General features: G+C 61.4%; 2 protein-coding genes across 6 annotated transcripts in view; one reads left to right on the top strand and one right to left on the bottom strand.

Moving 5' to 3' along the window:
- Positions 1-431: 431 nt before the first annotated feature.
- NT5DC2 (5'-nucleotidase domain containing 2) lies at positions 432-11,040 on the top strand. Of its 2 annotated transcripts, none has more exons than XM_077993087.1 (14): positions 432-916; positions 6,108-6,292; positions 6,506-6,580; positions 6,749-6,804; positions 6,902-6,995; positions 7,130-7,258; positions 7,368-7,428; positions 7,510-7,612; positions 7,723-7,824; positions 8,066-8,147; positions 10,123-10,209; positions 10,311-10,451; positions 10,533-10,597; positions 10,683-11,040. In XM_077993087.1, the coding sequence occupies exons 1-14, from the start codon at positions 796-798 to the stop codon at positions 10,942-10,944; spliced, it is 1,563 nt and encodes a 520-aa protein (XP_077849213.1). In that variant the 5' UTR covers positions 432-795; the 3' UTR covers positions 10,945-11,040. The 2 variants fall into 2 exon arrangements, with proteins under 2 accessions (XP_077849213.1, XP_014986240.2); XM_015130754.3 differs by lacking the exon at positions 432-916 and adding an exon at positions 1,652-2,015.
- Positions 10,919-19,547, bottom strand: part of STAB1 (stabilin 1) — a 30,138-nt gene continuing 21,509 nt past the window's right edge. For 2 of the 4 annotated variants that reach the window (XM_077993011.1, XM_015130750.3), the window contains 31 exons: positions 19,146-19,341; positions 18,933-19,028; positions 18,797-18,842; positions 18,619-18,695; positions 18,276-18,401; positions 17,997-18,070; positions 17,767-17,841; positions 17,388-17,510; positions 17,032-17,079; positions 16,778-16,855; positions 16,522-16,668; positions 16,005-16,145; positions 15,845-15,904; positions 15,289-15,465; positions 15,119-15,205; positions 14,861-15,010; positions 14,715-14,771; positions 14,408-14,609; positions 13,904-14,053; positions 13,714-13,818; positions 13,463-13,570; positions 13,184-13,377; positions 12,940-13,084; positions 12,727-12,860; positions 12,475-12,640; positions 12,281-12,390; positions 12,074-12,193; positions 11,659-11,988; positions 11,402-11,548; positions 11,206-11,319; positions 10,919-11,127 (listed from right to left, as the gene is read on the bottom strand). In XM_077993011.1, coding sequence (XP_077849137.1) covers positions 11,071-11,127; positions 11,206-11,319; positions 11,402-11,548; positions 11,659-11,988; positions 12,074-12,193; positions 12,281-12,390; positions 12,475-12,640; positions 12,727-12,860; positions 12,940-13,084; positions 13,184-13,377; positions 13,463-13,570; positions 13,714-13,818; positions 13,904-14,053; positions 14,408-14,609; positions 14,715-14,771; positions 14,861-15,010; positions 15,119-15,205; positions 15,289-15,465; positions 15,845-15,904; positions 16,005-16,145; positions 16,522-16,668; positions 16,778-16,855; positions 17,032-17,079; positions 17,388-17,510; positions 17,767-17,841; positions 17,997-18,070; positions 18,276-18,401; positions 18,619-18,695; positions 18,797-18,842; positions 18,933-19,028; positions 19,146-19,341 — 3,840 coding nt within the window. In that variant the 3' untranslated portion in view covers positions 10,919-11,070. The remainder of the gene's footprint in view (positions 11,128-11,205; positions 11,320-11,401; positions 11,549-11,658; positions 11,989-12,073; positions 12,194-12,280; positions 12,391-12,474; positions 12,641-12,726; positions 12,861-12,939; positions 13,085-13,183; positions 13,378-13,462; positions 13,571-13,713; positions 13,819-13,903; positions 14,054-14,407; positions 14,610-14,714; positions 14,772-14,860; positions 15,011-15,118; positions 15,206-15,288; positions 15,466-15,844; positions 15,905-16,004; positions 16,146-16,521; positions 16,669-16,777; positions 16,856-17,031; positions 17,080-17,387; positions 17,511-17,766; positions 17,842-17,996; positions 18,071-18,275; positions 18,402-18,618; positions 18,696-18,796; positions 18,843-18,932; positions 19,029-19,145; positions 19,342-19,547) is intronic. The other 2 variants (XM_015130751.3, XM_077993010.1) reach the window with 2 other exon arrangements.

The raw sequence follows: 19,547 nt of genomic DNA, 5'->3' as shown, positions 1-19,547 counted from the left end.
CTCTTAATTGACTAAGAAGCTATGCCAGATAGAAGCAGGGCTCTGACTTAAGAGACTTCACTTGTCATTGCGTCCTCTCATGCTGCTGTGCTTGCTGAAGATAACTGAAGGGGGCTGTCACCCCATTACCTAGAACTAAAATAAAAACTGCAGGAACAGCTTTGAGAAGGGAGACAACTATTAGACAATCTAAGGGAGGTAAATGAAAGCTTAGAACCAATGAGACGATTTGGTGATATGGACACAAAATATACAAAAGCAGACTGGAGAGAGCAAGCAGCGCCCCAGAAAGGGTCATAGGGCCCGCAGTGAGTAGCCTGAGCTGCCGCCTGTACAACCGGCTTTGGAGGGCCAGCCCGGAAGCCTCTTTCTTCTCCGGGTTGACTCCGCCCAAGCATGCACACACACAGGCTTGATGCTCGCTCCAATTTCTACAGGAGGTTTTGACGGCTGGACGCTGCAGAGCAGCCCCTCGTCTGGAGAGGTTCACGTGTGGCCAGGTTCCCAGCACACCCACTAGTTCAGTGGGGCCCTGGGGGCACCGCCACACTCAAGCCCATCCTATGGCCTCAATCCTTACCAGTCTCCAGGCCATGGACTGCCACACTAGGTCTTCAATCAAGGTTCAGTGGAGTTTCGAATGTACACACACCCTGAAAGACAGCGAGGCCACCTCAGAAAACAACGCGTGCCCAGCTGGCACCCTTCGACAGGGCCCCCGGGTGCTGGGTCGGCCTCCTCTGGACCCGGCACACAGCCTGGTGCGGGCTCGGAATACGGATCTGAGCAGAAGAAATGCGAGTGGAGAGCGGTTCTGCGCAGGAAAGAGGAATTTTGTTGGAAAGCCTGGCGACATTGCTAGAAAAGACCACAGCATCTCACGAGGGGCCTGCGTCGGGAAACCGGGGGTTGACGGGTGTGGCCACTTACCGAGGTCAGAAACAAGCAGGCGCAGTGACCGTGGCCCACAACCCTGCAGCGCACGGCCCAGTCACCTGGTTGAGTTAGAAGGGGTCACCCTAGCGGGAGAAGAGTCTGCCTTAGTGGACGTCGGCTGCCCTGCAGGCCTCTCGGCCTCCCCCAGCGTGGGCCTGGCACCGGGGAGCGCGGGAAAGGCTCTTTATTTGTTAGACCAGTGAGTGGACCGGCCTGGGCTCTGGTCAGTGGTCAGTCAGTCCGAGCCCGGAGACTGGGGACCAAGACCCCCGGAAAGGAGCGCACCAGGACTGGGGGGAGAGGCAGAGAATCTGGGGTCAAAAGCATCCAGAGGCGCAGGGTGGGGCGGGCGGACCCGGGAGCGGAGAGGGCGGTAGAGGACCTGGGGACCGGGGTGGGGGGGGGTACACGTCGCGCTCGGGCTGTCTCTGCTCGGCGCCTCGGCCGTCCGGAGCCTCGCAGGGACGGCCGCGCTTAGGCCCTCTGACATCCAGGGCTGGGGCCAGGGAAGGGCGCCGCCATCGCCGGCGTGACGGCCGAAGAGGGGCGCGGAGTCCTCCCGCGCCGCGCGGGAGACTGGGGGAGGGGGCTGGGGAGCCCGCCCCGCCCGGGCCGGCCAGACCCGGCCCGGCCCGGCCCCGCCGGGTCCGGGGCCTCCCGCCCCACGGGCCGAGGGGCGCGCCCATTGGCAGGCCGGGCTCCGCGCGACGCACCCATTGGCCGGCCGCCGTGAGGAGCACGAGGCCACCGTGGCGGGCGCGCAGTCGGAGGGCGGCGGGCGGCGGGCGGCGGGAGGGCCAGGGCAGCGCGGGCGGCGGGCGGCGGGCGCCGGCGGCGCGCGGTGGGCATGGCGGGTGCGGGGCTGCGGGCGGTCGCTCGGCGCTGGCTGCTGTGCGGAGGCCACGGCGGGCCGCGAACTGCCTCGTCCTCGCCCTCCTGCCCTGGCTGCGGCCCCCCGGGTCCCGGCGCCCACTGTCCCGGCGCCCCGCGCTCCGCGCCCGCCCAGGCACCCGCAGGCGGCGCCGACCTCAGCGCGCACCTATGGGCTCGCTACCAGGACATGAGGAGACTGGTGCACGGTGGGTGAGCTGGGGCGGGACGTGCGCCGGGGTGTCTTCCGCGTGGACTGACTGACGGACCGAGCCCCAGGGCGCCGCTCCTGCGGGGAAGCACCCAGTGGGGCTCGCCGGGGCCGCGGAGCCCAAGGACCAGGCTGCTTTTCGCGAGAAGGTCCGGCCGTTCATCCCGGGGGCCTCTGGGGCGCCCCGACGCCCGGGGGCGGGCGGGAGGTTTGTTCCCCGGCTCGGTCTGGGGAGTTCGGGGCGCCTTGAGTGGCTGCCGGAGTGCTGGGCCCCCGCCGTCTTCCTTCGGGGTCCCGCCCAACGTGAGGCCGCGGCGGAAACGCCCCCAACCCCTTGTTCTCGGCCAGCCCTTAGTTGGGGCGGGAGAGTGCTGTGGACAAAGCCAGCGAGCGGCGCCGGGCGGAACGGGCTCCTGGGGACGGCCGGACCAAAGGGGACACCGGTTGGACTTCCCAGACACCTCGATGTCGCCCTGGAGGTCCGGCCCCCTGTCAGCACGGGAAGCGAAGACTGGGAGAAACCAAGTCACCCCCGCCCCCTGTAGCCCAGACTAGAGCTGCAAAGGGCACTTAACCTCCCTGTCCCTGCTCTCTCCCTCTGAGAAATGGCTTGAGGAGGCTGAGGCCCCTTCTTAGAGGGGGCCGGCTAGGGCTCACTAGTGAGGCCCCAGAGCTGAGAGTGCTGGACATCTGACTGCTTGTCTTCCTGTGTCTAGTGGGGCCCTGCTTCTGCAGCAGACAGATGTGGTTTGGGTCGTGACCCTATCACTGAGCAGCTGGGTGGCCCCAGGCAAGCCTCACCCTCTCTCAAGCATGAAACGCAGTCCTGGGGCCTCTCTGTCCCAGGGTTGGGTGATGACTGGAACCAGGCCAAGTGGGGCAGGGGAGCTTCCGGAGGAACCCCCAGGGGTGACGTAGCTTTCATTGTCTGATAAGACAAAGTGGCCCTGTCTGGAAGATTCCAACTGGCTAGACAAGGGTTTTCACTCCGGCTTTGTGGGGTGGCTGAGAATCACTTCTTGACCAGTGAAGGCAGAATGGTAAAGGCCCCTGAGGAATGGTCATTTTGAAGCCTTGGGCATCTGTCCACCCTCAAAGTCCCGGGTTGAGTTTGTGTCTGTGGAGAGGCTGCCCAGTGTTATTTATGAAGTCTTTGCTCTGGGCCTGGAGAAGACCCTGTGAGTATCCTGAGAAGCCTGCCTTGGAGGTTTCAGGGAGGAGCACGGGGATCTACTGGACATTGTCCTCCTGGGCCTGTCTGCATCTTTGGAGCCTCACAGCCCTCTAAGCTCCTCTTGTCATACAACGAGCAAAGTCATTTCCACCAAGATCCCATGGTGAGCACCACAGGAGCCAGCTTCACACCTTTGGGCTAAAGGTCTGCTTTGGGCTAATGCCTATGGGCTAAGAGCAGCGCAGCACGTCCCTCAGTCCACCAGCCCCCACCCGCCTGGCCTCAGTGTGGTGATAGTGGGAGGCTAGGCTGAGAGGCAGAGTGATTAATGCAGGTGGGGTGACTTGAATGGTGATCTCAAACCCGGTGCCTGTTACTGGGTGGTTTCGAGCAAGTGACTTCACCTCCCTGAGCCACAGTTTCTTCCTCCGGACGATGGGGGAATAAGTGAGACTGCCTCACAGGGTGAGAGTGAGGATTGAACGAGACAAGCCTCTAAGACATCCACAAGTGTCATGGCTGCTAGGGAGCAGTTTGCCCTGGGAGCTGGAACCATGGGCAGGTGTGGGAGCTGGGGCTGAGGAGAAAGGAGGGCAATTGCTGGACATGCTGGGTGGGACACACCCTCAGCTGCCCCCCAACCCACACCACCTATGGAAGGGAACAGGCCGCTGTCGCCCCAGAGCCAAGAATTTTCTAGTCTAGAAATCAGGCCTGGCCACCAGGCTCTGTGGCTCTTTCCCCATCCTGCTTTGTTCTTGGGAGGACTGTCTGCCCCTGGGCCCCTGGGAACATCCTTAAGGGCAGAGGTGAAGGCCAGGACTCTGCCAGCAAGAGGCTGCAGTGGCAAGCAGACCCTCCGAGGTCTTCTGCACCAAGAGTCACAGTCACAGTTGGTACCTGGGAACTCAGAGCCATGGGAAGGGCAAGGCCCAGGGTCCTAGTGACACCAGAACCCTAGGCCTTGAGGCGTGGCTCAGAAGCAACTCCCTAGAGCATTGCAGTCAACTGTCCAAGTGAGGGCTCCTGTCTACACCCACGGATCTTTGGAGCAGCCACACCTGATCCCCCACCCACACCCTGAACTTGACTCCAAAGGAAAGGGGTGGGGATGGAGCCCTGTGTTCCCAGAGTGCCTCTGAGGCAGGTGCTCTGGGCACAGAGCACATCAATAAGGTGTCTGCCTCTTGAGTGCAGCAGCTGCCAGGCACACTGGGGCTTCCCTGGCCCTCTGGCCTGGCAGCTCCTGCTTTGTGATCGGCACTGGGGTTGTGGCTGAGACAGGGATCCCCTGGAGTCTTACAGCTGGGGTCCCTGCAAGGCAGTGCCCTGTGCATCTAGTCCTGCCTGCTCCCTTCTCCCTGCAGCCCCTGCTTCTGGAGGGACACTAGGAAATTGGGGACAGGATGCTCATAGGCTCAGGAAACATATCACCCATTTAATCCTGTATATGTGCGGGTGCAGAGTGAGATTGCTGCACAGAGTAGCACCTTCCATATGACCCTCTTAGTAATTCTGTAGGTTGGTACATTTTTTTTCTTTTTAAAAATGTTTTCACAGAGATAGGGTATCGCTATATGGATTAGACTGGTCTTGAACTACTGGGTTTCAAGCAATCCTCTCGCCTCAGCCTCCTGAGTAGCTAGGACTATAGGTGTGTGCCACCAAGCCCCACTTGGTACAACTTTTCCTACCCTTTTAGAAACTAGGAAACTGAGGCTCAAGAGGTGAGGTGACCTTCCTGAAGTCATAGCCGTGAGAGCTCCCTCTATCATGGTCTTGTCTGGTTGACCTCATTGCATGTGGCCTTCCTGGCACATCTCCTTTCTTTTCCTTTCCCTTCCACTTTCCCCATTGTACACACAGGGAAACCAGGGCAGGTAACGTGGGGCCTCTCAGCCTCGTCTGCCTCCTTGGGACCCCAGAACCCATGCTGCACAGTGCCCTGCTCAGCACCCTGCTGTGGGCCTCAAAGCCAACTGCACCCTCCTGGGAGCAGCCAGGGACTTGGGGTGGCCACGACCACATCCCCAGAAGGAGCAGCCCGGATAATGGCCCAGAACCTGACATCACGTCCTGCCTGTCGTAATTAGCAATGTTCCCTGGCTAGAGCCAGCAAATGTCATTATATGGGCTGGCGGGTAGCTGAAATCTGATTAGAGGGGCCTCACTCTCCCTGGGCTATGGGAGGTGCACAGAGCTGGCAGCCCGATCAGCAGAGGGACGCCCCCTCCCACTAATGTTCCTGAGCCCCAGTCCCAGCTCTGGGAAAGGTAGAAAAGTCAGCATCCATGGCCTCAGCTCCCTAGTCTGGCCATACAGAGCCAGCCACTCTGGGTTGGAGTCCTCAGTGCCCACACGCTATCCTCACACATAATCCCAGGGAGGCTGAGAGATGAGGCCAGGGGGCAGGGCAGGGCCCCTGAGAGAAGCAGAGGAGCCACTGAATTGTAGGCGGCCCAGACAGTGATGTTCCTGCATGGGTTTTGAGCAAGTGGGAGGATTTGCACTGTAGAGCATCCCAAAAGCAACTGTTCTGGGGCTAGGCAGTGAGGAGTTAAGTGACTGCTGCCAGGGTTCTAGCATGGCCCTGTGTCTGATGGGGCTTAGTGATGAAGGCCTGGAGTAGTCACAGACTCAGTACACCTGGTGGGCTGCAGGAGATAGTGTAATGCAGGCAGGTGTAACCATGGGGAGGAGCTCCAGCCAGGGGCTCTGCCTTATCCTAACCACGTGACCCTGGGCAAGTGACTTCTCTCTGGGCCTGTTTGAGCATCTGCAGCACTGGAATAAGAGGAACCATTGTGGGGTGTTTCTGAGGCTCACAGGGCTAGTCCCCCACAGAGTGCTCAGGAGCCATAGCTGCCGCAGGGATCATTGTCCCCATCACTGCCTCCCTGCATCTCCTTCCTCTAGACCTCCTGCCCCCCGAGGTCTGCAGTCTCCTGAACCCAGCAGCCATCTACGCCAACAACGAGATCAGCCTGCGTGACGTTGAGGTCTACGGCTTTGACTACGACTACACGCTGGCCCAGTATGCAGACGCACTGCACCCCGAGATCTTCAGCGCCGCCCGTGACATCCTGATCGAGCACTACAAGGTGAGACGGGGGTCCTTGCCACCAACACGCCCAGGGCCTGGAGGCCAGCCAGACCCACCTTGGCCTAAGCTCAGGGCTGAGTCGTGGGGCTTCCCTGGCCCTCTTGACTGGCCGCTGCCCTGGGCAGGTGGCTGGATTGACTGCCTGGGGTGGCCACCAGCCAGCAGGTCTGGCAGGGTTATGGGCTTAGGCCTGGCTGCTTTCCCCCGGCAGTACCCAGAGGGGATTCGGAAGTATGACTACAACCCCAGCTTTGCCATCCGTGGCCTCCACTATGACATTCAGAAGGTGAGTGGCTGGACCTGTATAGGGGCTCCCTCCTTGGTGTCCTCTTGGTATGGTCATTACCCCTTAATACCATCCAGCTGGGGTTCTGGCATGGGCTGAAAGAGGCTGGCTTGGGGCCATGGTGAAACTGCCTCCTCACCGTCTGTCCTGCCTCCCTGACGCCCCCAGAGCCTTTTGATGAAGATTGACGCCTTCCACTATGTGCAGCTGGGGACAGCCTACAGGTCAGTTGGCTCTGCCCCAACCCCACCCCTGCCCCACCCTACACTGCTGTTCTGGCTCAGGACTACCTTGGACTGATGGTATCTTGGGCCTGCTCAGGGGCCTCCAGCCTGTGCCAGATGAGGAAGTGATCGCGCTGTATGGGGGCACCCAGCACATCCCACTATACCAGATGAGTGGCTTCTATGGCAAGGTACTCCATATCCCAGGAGCCAGCTTGCCCCATGGACATGTGCCCAAGTCCCAAGGCAGATTTGGAGCCCTCATCTCCAGCACTGAAGGGGGTGGGGCCTCAAAGGGTGTCTGAGACAATGGCCCCCTCCGCAGGGTCCCTCCATTAAGCAGTTCATGGACATTTTCTCACTGCCGGAGATGGCTCTGCTGTCCTGCGTGGTGGACTACTTCCTGGGCCACAGCCTGGAGTTTGACCAAGCGCACCTCTACAAGGATGTGACGGTGAGGATGCTGGGCTTGCCCTCAGATGGCAGGGAAAGCTAAGTCCAGCCACAGCAGGACAGGCCTGCCTGGGCCCTGCTGCACCCTCATTGTCCTCCACCGCCCCCAGGACGCCATCCGAGACGTGCATGTGAAGGGCCTCATGTACCAGTGGATCGAGCAGGACATGGGTAAGGGTGGATAGAAGCCCTGCCGTGGCCAGCCTGAGCAGGTGGCAGAGCTGGCCCTCACAGACCCATCTGCCCCATTAGAGAAGTACATCCTGAGAGGGGACGAGACGTTTGCCGTCCTGAGCCGCCTGGTGGCCCATGGGAAACAGCTGTTCCTCATCACCAACAGTCCTTTCAGCTTCGTGTGAGTCCAGCCCCTGTGGACGGAGGGACAGCAGGGCCAGGGCTCTGGGTGGGGAGGGCAGGCACAGAGCTGCCCTCAGACTACTTGCCACCGGAACCTCCTCCGCACAGAGACAAGGGGATGCGGCACATGGTGGGTCCCGATTGGCGCCAGCTCTTCGATGTGGTCATTGTCCAGGCAGACAAGCCCAGCTTCTTCACTGACCGGCGCAAGTATGGCCATGGTGGGGGTCACAGGGTCAGGGAAGGGGAATAGAGGCCTCCCCCCAGTGAGGGGATTGAAGCAGGAGGCCAACCTGGCGTTTGCCCACTGCCCAGTGTGCTTGGGGTGGGGACACCCCCTTGCTGGCATGGGTCCACTTGAGCAGGTGGGCCTTTATGAAGGAGGGATGGGGGTTGCCCGGCCCATGGCCCAGCCACAGACTGGAAGTCAAGCCCTTTACCTGCACCCCAGGCCTTTCAGAAAACTCGATGAGAAGGGCTCACTTCAGTGGGACCGGATCACCCGCTTGGAAAAGGGCAAGATCTATCGGCAGGTAAGGGCCATCTGGGGAAAGCAGCACGTGGTGGGGGCATGGGGCCTAGCTAGGGCTCCAGGCTGTGCAGAGGCAGCCTCTGAGGAAGCAGCACAGCTCCTTGGCCCTGAGCAGCCTCACACAGGCAATGGCTGGCAGGGAGCAGGTCTGGGTGGCCTCGAGAGCTTGACCTCTGGGTCAAGCTGCCTGGCTTTGAATTCCAAACTCCACTACTCAGCAGAGGGAGCCTGGCCTGGTTGCCTGACCTCTGTGCCTTGCTTCCCTTGTCTGCAAAAGAGTTGTAATACTCTCTACTGAAGCTGTGATATAAAGCCCTCAGAATGGCCAGTGGGCCAGGTGCGGTGGCTCATGCCTGTAATCCCAGCAGTTTGGGAGGCCGAGGCTACAGGATAGCTTGTTGAGCTCAGGAGTTTGAGAGCAGCCTGGCCAACATGGCAAAACCCCGTCTCTACTAAAAATAGAAAAAATTAGGGCATGCACCTTTGGTCTCCAGAGGCTGAATGGGAGGATCACTTGAACCCAGGAGTTCGAGGCTGCAGTGAGCTGTGATCACACCACTGCACTCTAGCCTGGGCAACAATGTGAGACCCTGTCTTCAAAAAACAAGAATGGTCAGAGATCATGAAATGCCTGATAAATGATGTCATTTCTTGGGGCTGAGCACTCTGCTGCAGCCAGAACAAGTCTGGTTGGGGACAGCTCATTGGGTGCTCTAGAGAAACTCCTCCTTCCTGCCTGGCTAGGAAAATGAGAGGGACTGGTGTTGAGGTGGGACTGGGTATCTATGAGCAGGCAGTGATTAAGGTTTCGCCCTGGCTGGAATGCAGAAATCCTGGCTGAGCTGGGCTTCTTCAGGCTAGGGGTTCTAAAGGCCTTGGGGCTGGGGCAGGGGGAAGCCAGCAGCTGGCCAGGGGAGCAGTGTGGGGGTGGCCAATGCCCAGGCCTGGCCTGCAGGAAACACTCCCACCCTCTCAGCCCTGCCCACTGCTCTGCCTGCCACCCTTCTGCACCCAAACTCTCCACAGCCCTTGGGCCCAGGTGTGTCCCATCAGCTCTGAGGGGGCTGCTCTCCCCTGTCTTGGCATCCAGCCTCAGCTGAAGAGGGTCATGCACCTTTATGGGAAACACATGACTTTCTTCCCTGGCAGCTTTCAGGCAGTTCTTTATGCCCAATATTCTGAAGCTGCCTTACACTGTGTGTTGGATCCTGCCTGTTACTAGGAGTCTTTCAGTCTCCTGCCCCTTGAGACTCTCTCCCTTGGTCTATGGCCTGACTGGGCTTCTGCCCCTCCACTTGAACTTAGTTCAGCAATTGGCTTCTCCCACACCACCTGTTTCCCCCAGCGCTTCCACTTCTGAGGCTTTGGATGCACAGACTGCTCCAAGAACTGTGCTTGCTGGGTGTCAGTTCCTCTCGCTTTTGAGGTGTGGACTCCTGCCCTGGTGGCTGCTGCCTCAGCACTACTCCAGTGATTCCTGCTCTGGCCCTCTCAGTTTCTGCCGCCCTGTGAGCTTCCCCAGTTACATGTGGGCCTGGCTAAGTATCTCCATCTTTCTCCGGCTCCAAGATGCTGGTGGCCCTGGTGAGGTCTGCCATTGGTCTGCCAGGTCCCTCTGCACTGAGGCAGGGGAGGCCAGCGAGGACTTCAGGGCTGCAGAGCCTTCCCTGCAGTTTCTTCTTTACAAACAGGGATTCAATCCCTAGTCTGGGGTATGTGTGAGACCACAGGGAGCAGGGCCTCAAGGCATGGGCACCATGCCAGGCCTATAGGACACCTTCCTGCAGCAGGCAGAATCCCCTTCCCAAGTAGGAGGGGAAAGTGACAAGGACCAGGGCCCAGGGAGGGAGCAGCAAGGCCACGGGAAAGGGCAGCTGGCATCCGGCTGGATTTGGGCTGCCTCTGGGGATTTGGGAGGGAGGACTGGTGGAGGACAAGGCACACTTGGCTCAGCAGCATTCCCCTCCTCTCCCTAGGGAAACCTGTTTGACTTCCTGCGCTTGACGGAATGGCGTGGCCCCCGCGTGCTCTACTTTGGGGACCACCTCTATAGTGACCTGGCGGTGAGGGAGGCAGAGCTGGGCTGCAGGCGGGGAGGGCCAGGAAACCCCACCCCCACCCCCGCAACTGGTGCTGAGCCCAGTTCTGCCGCCCCACCCACCAGGATCTCATGCTGCGGCATGGCTGGCGCACGGGTGCCATCATCCCTGAGCTGGAGCGTGAGATCCGCATCATCAACACAGAGCAGTACATGCACTCGCTGACGTGGCAGCAAGCACTCACGGGGCTGCTGGAGCGCATGCAGGTGTGGGCCGAGGTGGCTGTGGGAGGGCCAGGGCAGTAGCCGCCTGGGTGCATGCACCCAATGCACACCTTGTGTCCCCAGACCTATCAGGACGCGGAGTCGAGGCAGGTGCTAGCTGCCTGGATGAAAGAACGGCAGGAGCTGAGGTGAGCAGGTGGGGCCAGGGCAGGAGTCCCGGCCAAGCCACCACCCCAGGCCTACCCCTCAAGTGCATCGTGTCTCCCTTGCCAGGTGCATCACCAAGGCCCTGTTCAACGCGCAGTTCGGCAGCATCTTCCGCACCTTCCACAACCCCACCTACTTCTCGAGGCGCCTCGTGCGCTTCTCTGACCTCTACATGGCCTCCCTCAGCTGCCTGCTCAACTACCGCGTGGACTTCACCTTCTACCCGCGCCGCACGCCGCTGCAGCACGAGGCGCCTCTCTGGATGGACCAGCTCTGCACTGGCTGCATGAAGACCCCCTTCCTTGGTGACATGGCCCACATCCGCTGAGGGCGCCTTTATTGTCCGGGACAGGCCCCCAGCCCCTCCCGCCCTGTCCACCCTGGGCGTCCACCCAGACAAGCAATAAAAGTGGTCTTCTCCCTACGCGTGCCTCTGCTTTCAGCCCCAGTCTCATCACTTGACTGTGAGGATCCTCTGGGTGTCAGGGAAGTCCTCCTCCAGGAGTGAGTCCTAGGAGAGCAGGGCTGTTGGTGGCGGGCGTGACCGGGGCCTGGGCCCATCCCACATCCACCACACTTCCATGCTCACATGGAAAGGTTCACAAAAGGTGTCACTGCCAAAGACAGGGTTGGGGACAGAGACCAGGGTGGGGTTGGTCCCTTCTTGCCACGGTGAGAAGTCGTCAGCAGCATCCTCTTCCGCCTGGGAGCAGCAGAGGGGTGAGTGGCAAGGCACCTTGAGCGAGATCCAAGGATCCGCCATGGCAGCCCCAACCCAGCCCTACCTGGAAGGCAGAGAAGCCAAAGCCCGTGGGCTTGCCTTGGGCACGGAGGTAGAGAGCTCCAGCCACCAAGCCAAGCAGTGCTCCAGCAGCAAGCACAGCCCCCACACCTGCCGCCACAGGTGGGGCTTTGGGCGCCAGCACTGCCTGCTACAAACAGGGAGAGTACTGACCTGGCGGGATCTGTCCCACCACCTTCCCCAGGCTCACAGGTTGTGGGGATGCCAGGAAGGGCTCTGCCTCCCCAATCCCCAACTTACAGGCTGTGGGGGTGCCAGGAGGGGGCTGGCCAGAGCATGGATGATGCCATTGAAGGCCACGATGTCCCACACGATGACATGGCTAACCACAACTGTCCCCGGGGCCTGCAGGGAGACCAGAGTCAAGCCCATGGTGAGCAAGGGCCAGGGCCACCAGGGTGGGACAGCTGCCAGACTCACCACAGGGGCCCAGGAACTGTTGTCAGGGCCTGCATCACTGATGATGAGGCTGAGGCCTGAGTGGGCTGGAAGCAACTTCCCCTGGCTGGCGTTGGCACTTAGGAGGGTGGCGTTGGAGGCGTGCAGCTCCAAGTCTGGGCCACTCAGCGTCTGTGGGCAGAGCAAGGCCTGTTGGCCTGGGCCAGATGGAGATGGCCAATTCGGGCTCTGCTCTGCCCACACCCCTGCTGGTTACCATGTTGTCCACAAAGCCTTCATTGACAGGGACAAAGAGTGTCTTATACGTGAGTTCATCATCCAGGAAGTCCAGGAAGTCAAGACCCCGCTGGGTGGCATTGGCATAGCCCAGTAGCATCTGGCATGGTGGAAAGACAGAACTGTGAGCAGGCTCCCTCCACGGGGATCCCAGCACCCTCCACCCCCAAGGCTGGGCCCCACACACCCCATAGAAGGTGGAGAAGTTGGCAGTGGCAGCCAGCACATCCAACAGCTTCCCATTGCATGTGCTGATCCCATCACCCACGAAGCCATCTCGGCATTGGCAGGCCACATCTGCAGGAAAGGCAGGTCAGTGGCACAGTGGATTGGTGGGAAGGGGCAGAGCCGGGGAAGTAGGGTTTGGTGGGGTGGACGCACCTTGCACGCGGAAGCAGTAGGCATCCCAGCGCTCCGAGAGGTTCTTGCGGGCACCCAGGCTGACTATGCCCACCCGACCATTGCCACAGTCTGCCACAGGGAAAACCACAGGGTGGGCAGCAGAGCCGTTGGCCAGCCAGCCCATGAGGCACAGGTGGAAGCCCAGCTGTAGGAACAGGAGGGGATGCTGAGACCCAAGACCCAGTCAAGGCCTCCCCCAACACTTGGCCCCAACTTCTGGGCCCCACACACCTGCTGGGCAGCAGAGAGCTGAGGGAATGAAGCAAGGACGGCTCCCTGGGCTTTGCATGCCGCCTCAGCCTCCGAAAAGTTCAGACCATAAGGGCCGCTGGTGGCCTGGAGGTGGAAGACACCAGCCCGTTTCTCTGCAGAATAGAGGGGTGCATGGTCAGCTGGCCAGCTCTGAGGAATGAAATGGGTACTGGGAGTGGGCAGGGGACACACCCTGGAAATGCAGATCAGTGCACACGGCATCTGAGTGGCAGGGTGGTGGCCGGCCCAGGCAGCGGTCCACAGGCGGTTCCAACTCCTCCAGACACTGCAGTCCATCGCCTACGTAGCCTGCGTGGCACTCACAGCGCCGTGTGTTCTGGGGTTGGGGAGAGCAGTGGGCGCCCTTCCGCCCTCAGAGGTCGGAAGGTCTGCCAGGCCTCCCCACCCTGGCTGCTCGGCTCCCCAACCTGCTCACCAGGCCGGTGCTCAAGCAGTCGGCATGCTCGCTGCAGCCCCCGCGGTGGCCATCTGTGCAGGGGTTGCGGGCCCGGCAGCTCCAGCCATCACCCTCATAGTCAGGCAGGCAGGTACAAGTGACCGCTGTTCCTACCTGGCTGCAGTTGGCATGCTCACTGCAGCCACCATGCCCGTCCTGGCACAGGTCTGCCACTGAGGGCAGGGAGGCAGTGGTTGGACCCAATGACTGCAGGGGAGTGGAGGCCTCCCACCTCCATGTCCCCGCCCACCTGCTTACCTGTACACACGCGGCCATCCCCTTCGTAGCCCAGGCTGCACTCGCAGCTGTTGCCTGCACGGCACACAGCCTTGGGTGCACAGGGTGGGGTACACACAGGCTGCAGCTCTGTCCCCGAGGGCCCAGCCCCCAGAACCAGGTTAGTAGTTGCCTTACTGGCCTCTGCCCATTCCACCCACCCTTGGTGCCTTTACTGATGTGTGCACATGTACACAAGTGTGCAGGGTGGGCACAAGCACGGGGCTACTCACCCAGTTGCACCTCACAGTGTGACCCAGTCCAGCCTTCATCACAGAAGCAGGAGCCAGAGCCCCCAAGGCCCTCATCACAGCGGCCATGCACAGTGCAGCGGCAGGCTGGGGAGAAGGACAGGCAGGAAGATAAAGATTGGCCCACAAGGGCCAAAGGAATCGGGCCGTGGGGCAGGCAGGGACGGCCTACCTTGACAATGGGGCCCAAAGGCACCCGGTGCACAGAGTTCACAGGCTGTCCCAGCAAAACCTGAACGGCACAGACACTGCCCACTGCCACTCATGCCGTCCATGCACATGCCACGGTCACTACAAGGGCTGCTGGGGCCGCCAGGGCAAGCTGGGGATGGGGTAGGAGAAGTGAGGTGGGGCCAGGGGCTCTCACCAGGACCCCCATACATGTACCTCCAGCCTAGCCCTGCCATCTGTCCCCGACCCATGTCCCCACACTGCTAAGATCCCTCCAGGCCTGTGTCCTGGAGAGCATCCAGATCCCCCAGCACTCCTCCCCAGGTTCTGCACCGTCCACACTCCCACCCTGCCTCTCCCAGCACTCCCACTAGTAAAATCTACTCACCACCCAGAGCTCCCCAGCCCTGGATGCCCCAACACCCTCTCAGGGACAATGGCCAGAGCTGTGCCTTGGCTCTCTTGGGGAACAGAGGAGCCAGTCAACAGTGTCTGCAATGCTCACCTTGGCACTCACTGCCATAGTGACCAGGGCAGCAGCTGGGCTTCCAGGTGGTGGTGACACAATTGCGGTGGCAGCCCCTGCCCAGGCCTTGGGGCCTAGCCCAAAGGCTGTGCTGGACCCAGACGCTGTGTAATCCCAAAGAGCGCAGCGGAGGGGACGTCCAGAACTTCGGGTACAAGCGCCAGCAGGCCTCAGGGCTGCCCTGGGCCAAAGGAGTCAGGCCGCAGTCAGGTGGTTCTGAGTTTGGTGGTCCTTGGGCTCTGCCTGCCCCCACCCCACCACCCCCACTCAGCCCCTAGCCCTGTACCTGCTCCTGTGACCCCTCAGGACAGGGTGGCTCCAGCCCACAGATGCTGCAAGTGTTCTGGAAGGGAGGGAAGCCAACACAGCAAAGTCAGATGGACGGACACCACAGGGGTGGGCTTCTACCCGTCTGCCTCTGGCCTCCCTCACCAGTCGCAGGGGCCGGGTCTCAAAGTGGTCACAGCGAGCACCAAGGCCAGGTGGCTCCAGCAACTGGTCGATGCCGTAGGCCAGGCCACCCTCAAAGGGCAAGTGCCGCTGCACAATGCGGGCATCATCCTCACCCACCATGAGCTCACCCTGCAAGGAGAGAATGTGAGGTATGCGGGGGTCACAGGTGCACTCCAGCTCCACTGCCAGGGCCCCTGCCTCCTACTCCCCTCATCCAAGCCCTCTCCCCAGACTCACGGGCCGCGTTCGGCTGCAGGAGAAAGAGATGGGGGTCCCATGCATGGTTCGAAGTGGGCCCAGGTTGGGCAGGTCAGATGCCAAGGCCTGAGCAGGTGGAATCATGATTGGAGGTGGAGAGGCAGGGTGAGCTGCAGACAGTGAGGACCAAAGTTGGAGGCTGTACCCACCTCGACATTGCGGATCATGTGGCCCCGCAGAATGGCTGCTAGCTTGTCACGGTGGTCCTCATGGTACAGCCAGGCCTGGCGATCCGGAGGCAGGGCTCGAAAGGCGGCGTCTGTGGGCCACAGCATTGTGAAGGGCCTATGGGATGCCTCTCGAAGCAGGGGCAGGAGGCTGGCCACCTGGTGGGGTGCAGCAAAGGTGTGGCAGTCGCAGCCCAGTCAGAGACTAGTGAGCAAAGGCAGGGAGCTGTGCCACAGAGCAGGAAGGGGCTCCACACTCACCCACTCTCATCTGTGACCATCCCAGGCAGGAATGTGTGTGCACACATCTCAACTGTGCACACTGCTATCAGAAATGCGGGCGCACATAAGCACACCCATGTGCTCACCCTGGGGTGCTCATGCACACAGATGTGGCTTGTGCACACGTGAGTTCACACAGGCTCACATGGGACAGTGGGCACACAGGTGGGCATGCACGCACAGGTACGCATACACACTTGCACACACTTCCATGTGCATATGTGTCCACAATGACAGGCCCAGACGGGAGCAGTACCTTCAGGAGGCCGCTGAAGATCTTGTAACCGAAGCCCTGGGCAGCAGCAGTGACATTTCTCTGAGGAAAGGCTCTCATAAACAGCTAGGCCAGGCGAGAAGGGAGGATCCCAGGCCCCCAGCTGCCTGCCTTCCACCTCCCAGGCCCCTGCCTGTCATACCCTTGGGATGGGTTCATCATCCGGCTCCCAATGCAGCGCGTCGGGGGGCAGCAGGACACGGTCGATGAAATGCAGGATGCCATTAACGGCCTCATGGTCGCTGCTCACTACACGCGCGAAGTCATTGAGGTATATGCTGCCCTGGGGGCGGGGCACAGGGCTGATAAAGCAGATGGGTGGGGTGCTTGGAAGCTGTCAGGGCCTGAGGTGTGGGCGGAGCCTGGGTTGGGCGAGTCTTAGGGTGCAGGCAGTCCCGGGTTCGGGACCAGGACAAGAGGTGGGCGGGGTCTGGGGCGGAGTCAGGGCAGGGGGCGGGACTCAGTCCTCAGAAGGACGCAAGGGCGCTGGGCAGGACAGGCCCACGGCAGGGGGCCAGGGCCAGGTCGCGGGCGGGGTCTGGGGCTGGACTCAGCTCTGTCTGTGCGAGGCCCTCCTGGTTGGGGGAGGTGAGGGTGGTGACTGCGTGGGGCCCGGGCACAGGCGCGCAGGGGCGGGGCAGGCCAGAGCCGGGGCTCACCTCCCTCTCGCTGAATCGCAGTGGGTGCCCCGAGAGCGCTGTGGCGTACCCCTGCTCCAGCAGGTCCTCGCTCCGCAGCCGCCGGCAGCCAACCACATGGTAGCGAAACACCAGCTGGCGATGAGCGCGAATCCGGGCCAGCTCATCCTGGGGTGGAGTCGCGAGGGGAGTGGGGTCCCTGACTGTTGCCTCAGCCCAAGCAGGGCCACCACCAGAGCGCCCAGCCCTGCCCAGCGTCGCTCTGGGGGCTGCATACCTGCGACAGGTTGCTCATTAGATCTGCGTGCGGCACGAAGATGGTGAAAGGCCCATCGCCCTTGAGCTCCTTGTATTCCTGAGGGAGGCAGCAACAGCGTGAGTGGAAGGGGAGAAGCCTGAGGCCTCCATGGATCTCCTGGGGAAGACTTGGACTCAGAGAGAACAAACCAGCCAACCCCCTGACCAGATGGGAACAGAAGCCCAGAGACGGGTGGGACTTGCAGGTCACAGAGGCCCAAGCTGGCCACTCACCAGGAGGCGGAGGCTGAAGAATGAGGCATGCTTATCCCTCAGGAGCTCCTGGGGGGGCGAGGGTCAGCTCAGATTTGGGGCAGCCCCCATTCAGGGCCTGGTGCCTGTCCCAGCACCTGCAGCCCAAGGTCTAGCCAAGGCAGACATGAGGAAAGGAAAGCCGCGGGGTCTGAGTTGGGGTCAGGGCTGGTTTCATGGGTCATAGCTGGGGCCAGGCCCAGGTACAGTCAGAGGTCAGGCTCAGTGTCATGGTCAGGGCCAGGATCAGGATCAAATCGGGGCTTTGCCAAGACCACGGGTCAGGCCCATGGGGCACAGCCAAGACCAGATCAGGGGTCTGACTTGGGCATCATTACCAGGCCAACTCGGGCACGGCAGGTGAGGCCGTCCCCCACGGTGTTGGCTGTGTCGCAGGTACATGTCCTCTGGCCATCCCCTGTGCTTTTGCAGGTGGCATATGGGCTGCAACCTCCATTGTTCTGAGGCAGGGACAGGAGAGGAAGGTATCAGTGGCTTCCAGGACTTCTCTATCCCACTCAGCCCTGTGAAAGAGGCCATGAAGGCCCCTGCTCAGCCCCCCAGATTCCATTTGCTACTGATCAAACTCGAGCTTCAGGGGAGCATAGCCCACCCTGCAGAGGCCCTTAGGACCCTGCTGGAGGTGAGGAGGGCAGGTTCTTGCCTCAGTCCCCTCTCCTTCTCCTCAGCAAAGGAGGGCGGGACCAGGTGCCTGACCTTAGAGCAGGGGTCCAGGAGCTCGCAGGTCCGGATGCCATCCCCACGGTAACCCTCGCGGCAGCTGCAGGAGACCTGTCCCCAGTCTTGATCAGTGGGGCTGCTGGGAGCCAACAGCTGGCCAGCACCCTGTGTAAAAGGGTCACCCCCTCCCCGGGCCTGCCCTGAAGGGAGGCCCCATCCTGTGAGGGCATGGCATGACCCCCCAAGTCCAACCCTGCCATGCTGACCTGCTGGGGGCCAGTGGGGATGCACTCAGCATGAATGTGGCAGCCCCCATGGTGGATGAGACAGCTGTTAATTTCTGGGGGAAGAGACACTGGGATGGGGGTGGCCCTTAGAGGACCGCCTTCATCTGTCCTCTGTACCATCTGTCCCACCCCCTCCTCTCTCAGCACCCCCAGTCCCCACAAGTCCCACATGCCCCTCAGCCCTTCCTAATCTGACTCAGATCACTGAAGCCAGACCCCTAGCCCCACATACAACCCAGGTTGGGGGCCTAGTCTCACCCTGGCACAGCTCCCCGTCGCCCATGTAGCCATCCTGGCAGGTGCATGTCCGCTGCCCAGGTGCCACCTTGGTACAGTTGGCATGAGGGGAGCAGCCTCCATGGCCATGGGCACAGGGGTCCACCTCTAGGGGGAGATGGTCCCAGAGAGTCCTTAGGAGTAGGCACAGGGCCAGGGGCAGGACAGGAGAGGAGGGCATGAGAGAAAGGAAAAGGTCAGAGGGAAGGGTGAGTCCCAAGATGGGACAGTGAGGGGGGCTGGGCCTAGAGGAAATGAAGGGGGCTCTGTGTGGACAGCCACCCCAAAAGTTCAGAGAGGGCTCTGGGCGTCCATGTGGCTGGACCTGAACAGAAGACGCCATTGCCGGAGTATCCTGCAGCACAGGTGCAGATGGAGGCTCCGGCCGAGTCCTGCACGCAGCTGGGAGAGGTGGTAGTGGCTGAGCCCATGCCTGTCCAGCCGTGCCTTGACCCCCAGGCTCCCTGCCACTCACCCACCTGCCTCAGGCTGGGCCTACTCACTTGGCATTGGGGTCGCACTTCCTAGGGCACTGAGGACTGGTGATTTCTGGGGGGCAGGAGGATGACTCTGGTCATTCAGACCCAGGAACAGCCTCCTCAGTAGCCACCTGGCCCCTCCCCCTTGGGACCCACTCACTCTGGTCACAGCGGAGGCCCTGCCAGCCCACGTTACAGACACAGCTTCCATCCCCTTGCAGCCCCTCCTGGCACAGCCCATGGGCACAGTCACATACTGCAGTGGGATAAAGGAGAACAGGAGTTTCCCAGTGCCCCCATCTTGTCCCGGCTGGGGTCTCCAGGCTGCTCTCTGCTGCCAGGAAGCCCACCCCCACCCCTCCCCAGTCCTCACCTCCAGTGCAGTTGGGCCCGTAGCGGCCCAGCTCACACATCTCACAGGCCGTTCCATGGAAGCCCTCATGGCAGTGGCACTCCCCGCTGCCCAGGAACCTGTCCTGGCACTGCCCATGGCCCGAGCACACCCCCCCCAGGCCTCCTGGGCATGGCTCACACAGCGTACCAAAGAAACCAGGACAGCAGTCTGGCACCTGTCAGTGTTGGGGGTGGGAGAGAGGGTGAGAGAGGCCCAGCAAGGTGTCGGGGGAAGGGGAACGGGGGCATCTCGGGGCCACAGAGCCACGGAGCAAAGCCCCTCAGAACCCCAGACCCAGGGACGAGCAACTCAGAGCCAAAAGAGACACAGAGATGCCTCCTAAAACCCTCCCTCTGGCAGGGTGGGGAAACTGAGGCTCAA

The sequence above is a fragment of the Macaca mulatta genome, chromosome 2 (assembly GCF_049350105.2).
Source record: "Macaca mulatta isolate MMU2019108-1 chromosome 2, T2T-MMU8v2.0, whole genome shotgun sequence".
Taxonomy (NCBI): Eukaryota; Metazoa; Chordata; class Mammalia; order Primates; family Cercopithecidae; genus Macaca; species Macaca mulatta.
Note: the sequence above shows the minus strand (reverse complement) of the source record. Positions and strands in the feature narration are given on the sequence as shown.

Excerpts from the sequence above, each read along its gene's own strand:
- NT5DC2 (XM_015130754.3), top strand. The coding sequence starts at position 1,784 with ATGGCGGGTGCGGGGCTGCGGGCGGTCGCTCGGCGCTGGCTGCTGTGC. Across the intron at positions 7,259-7,367 it reads ACCTCTACAAGGATGTGACG|GACGCCATCCGAGACGTGCA; the intron begins GTGAGGATGCTG and ends CACCGCCCCCAG. Across the intron at positions 10,598-10,682 it reads AAAGAACGGCAGGAGCTGAG|GTGCATCACCAAGGCCCTGT; the intron begins GTGAGCAGGTGG and ends CTCCCTTGCCAG.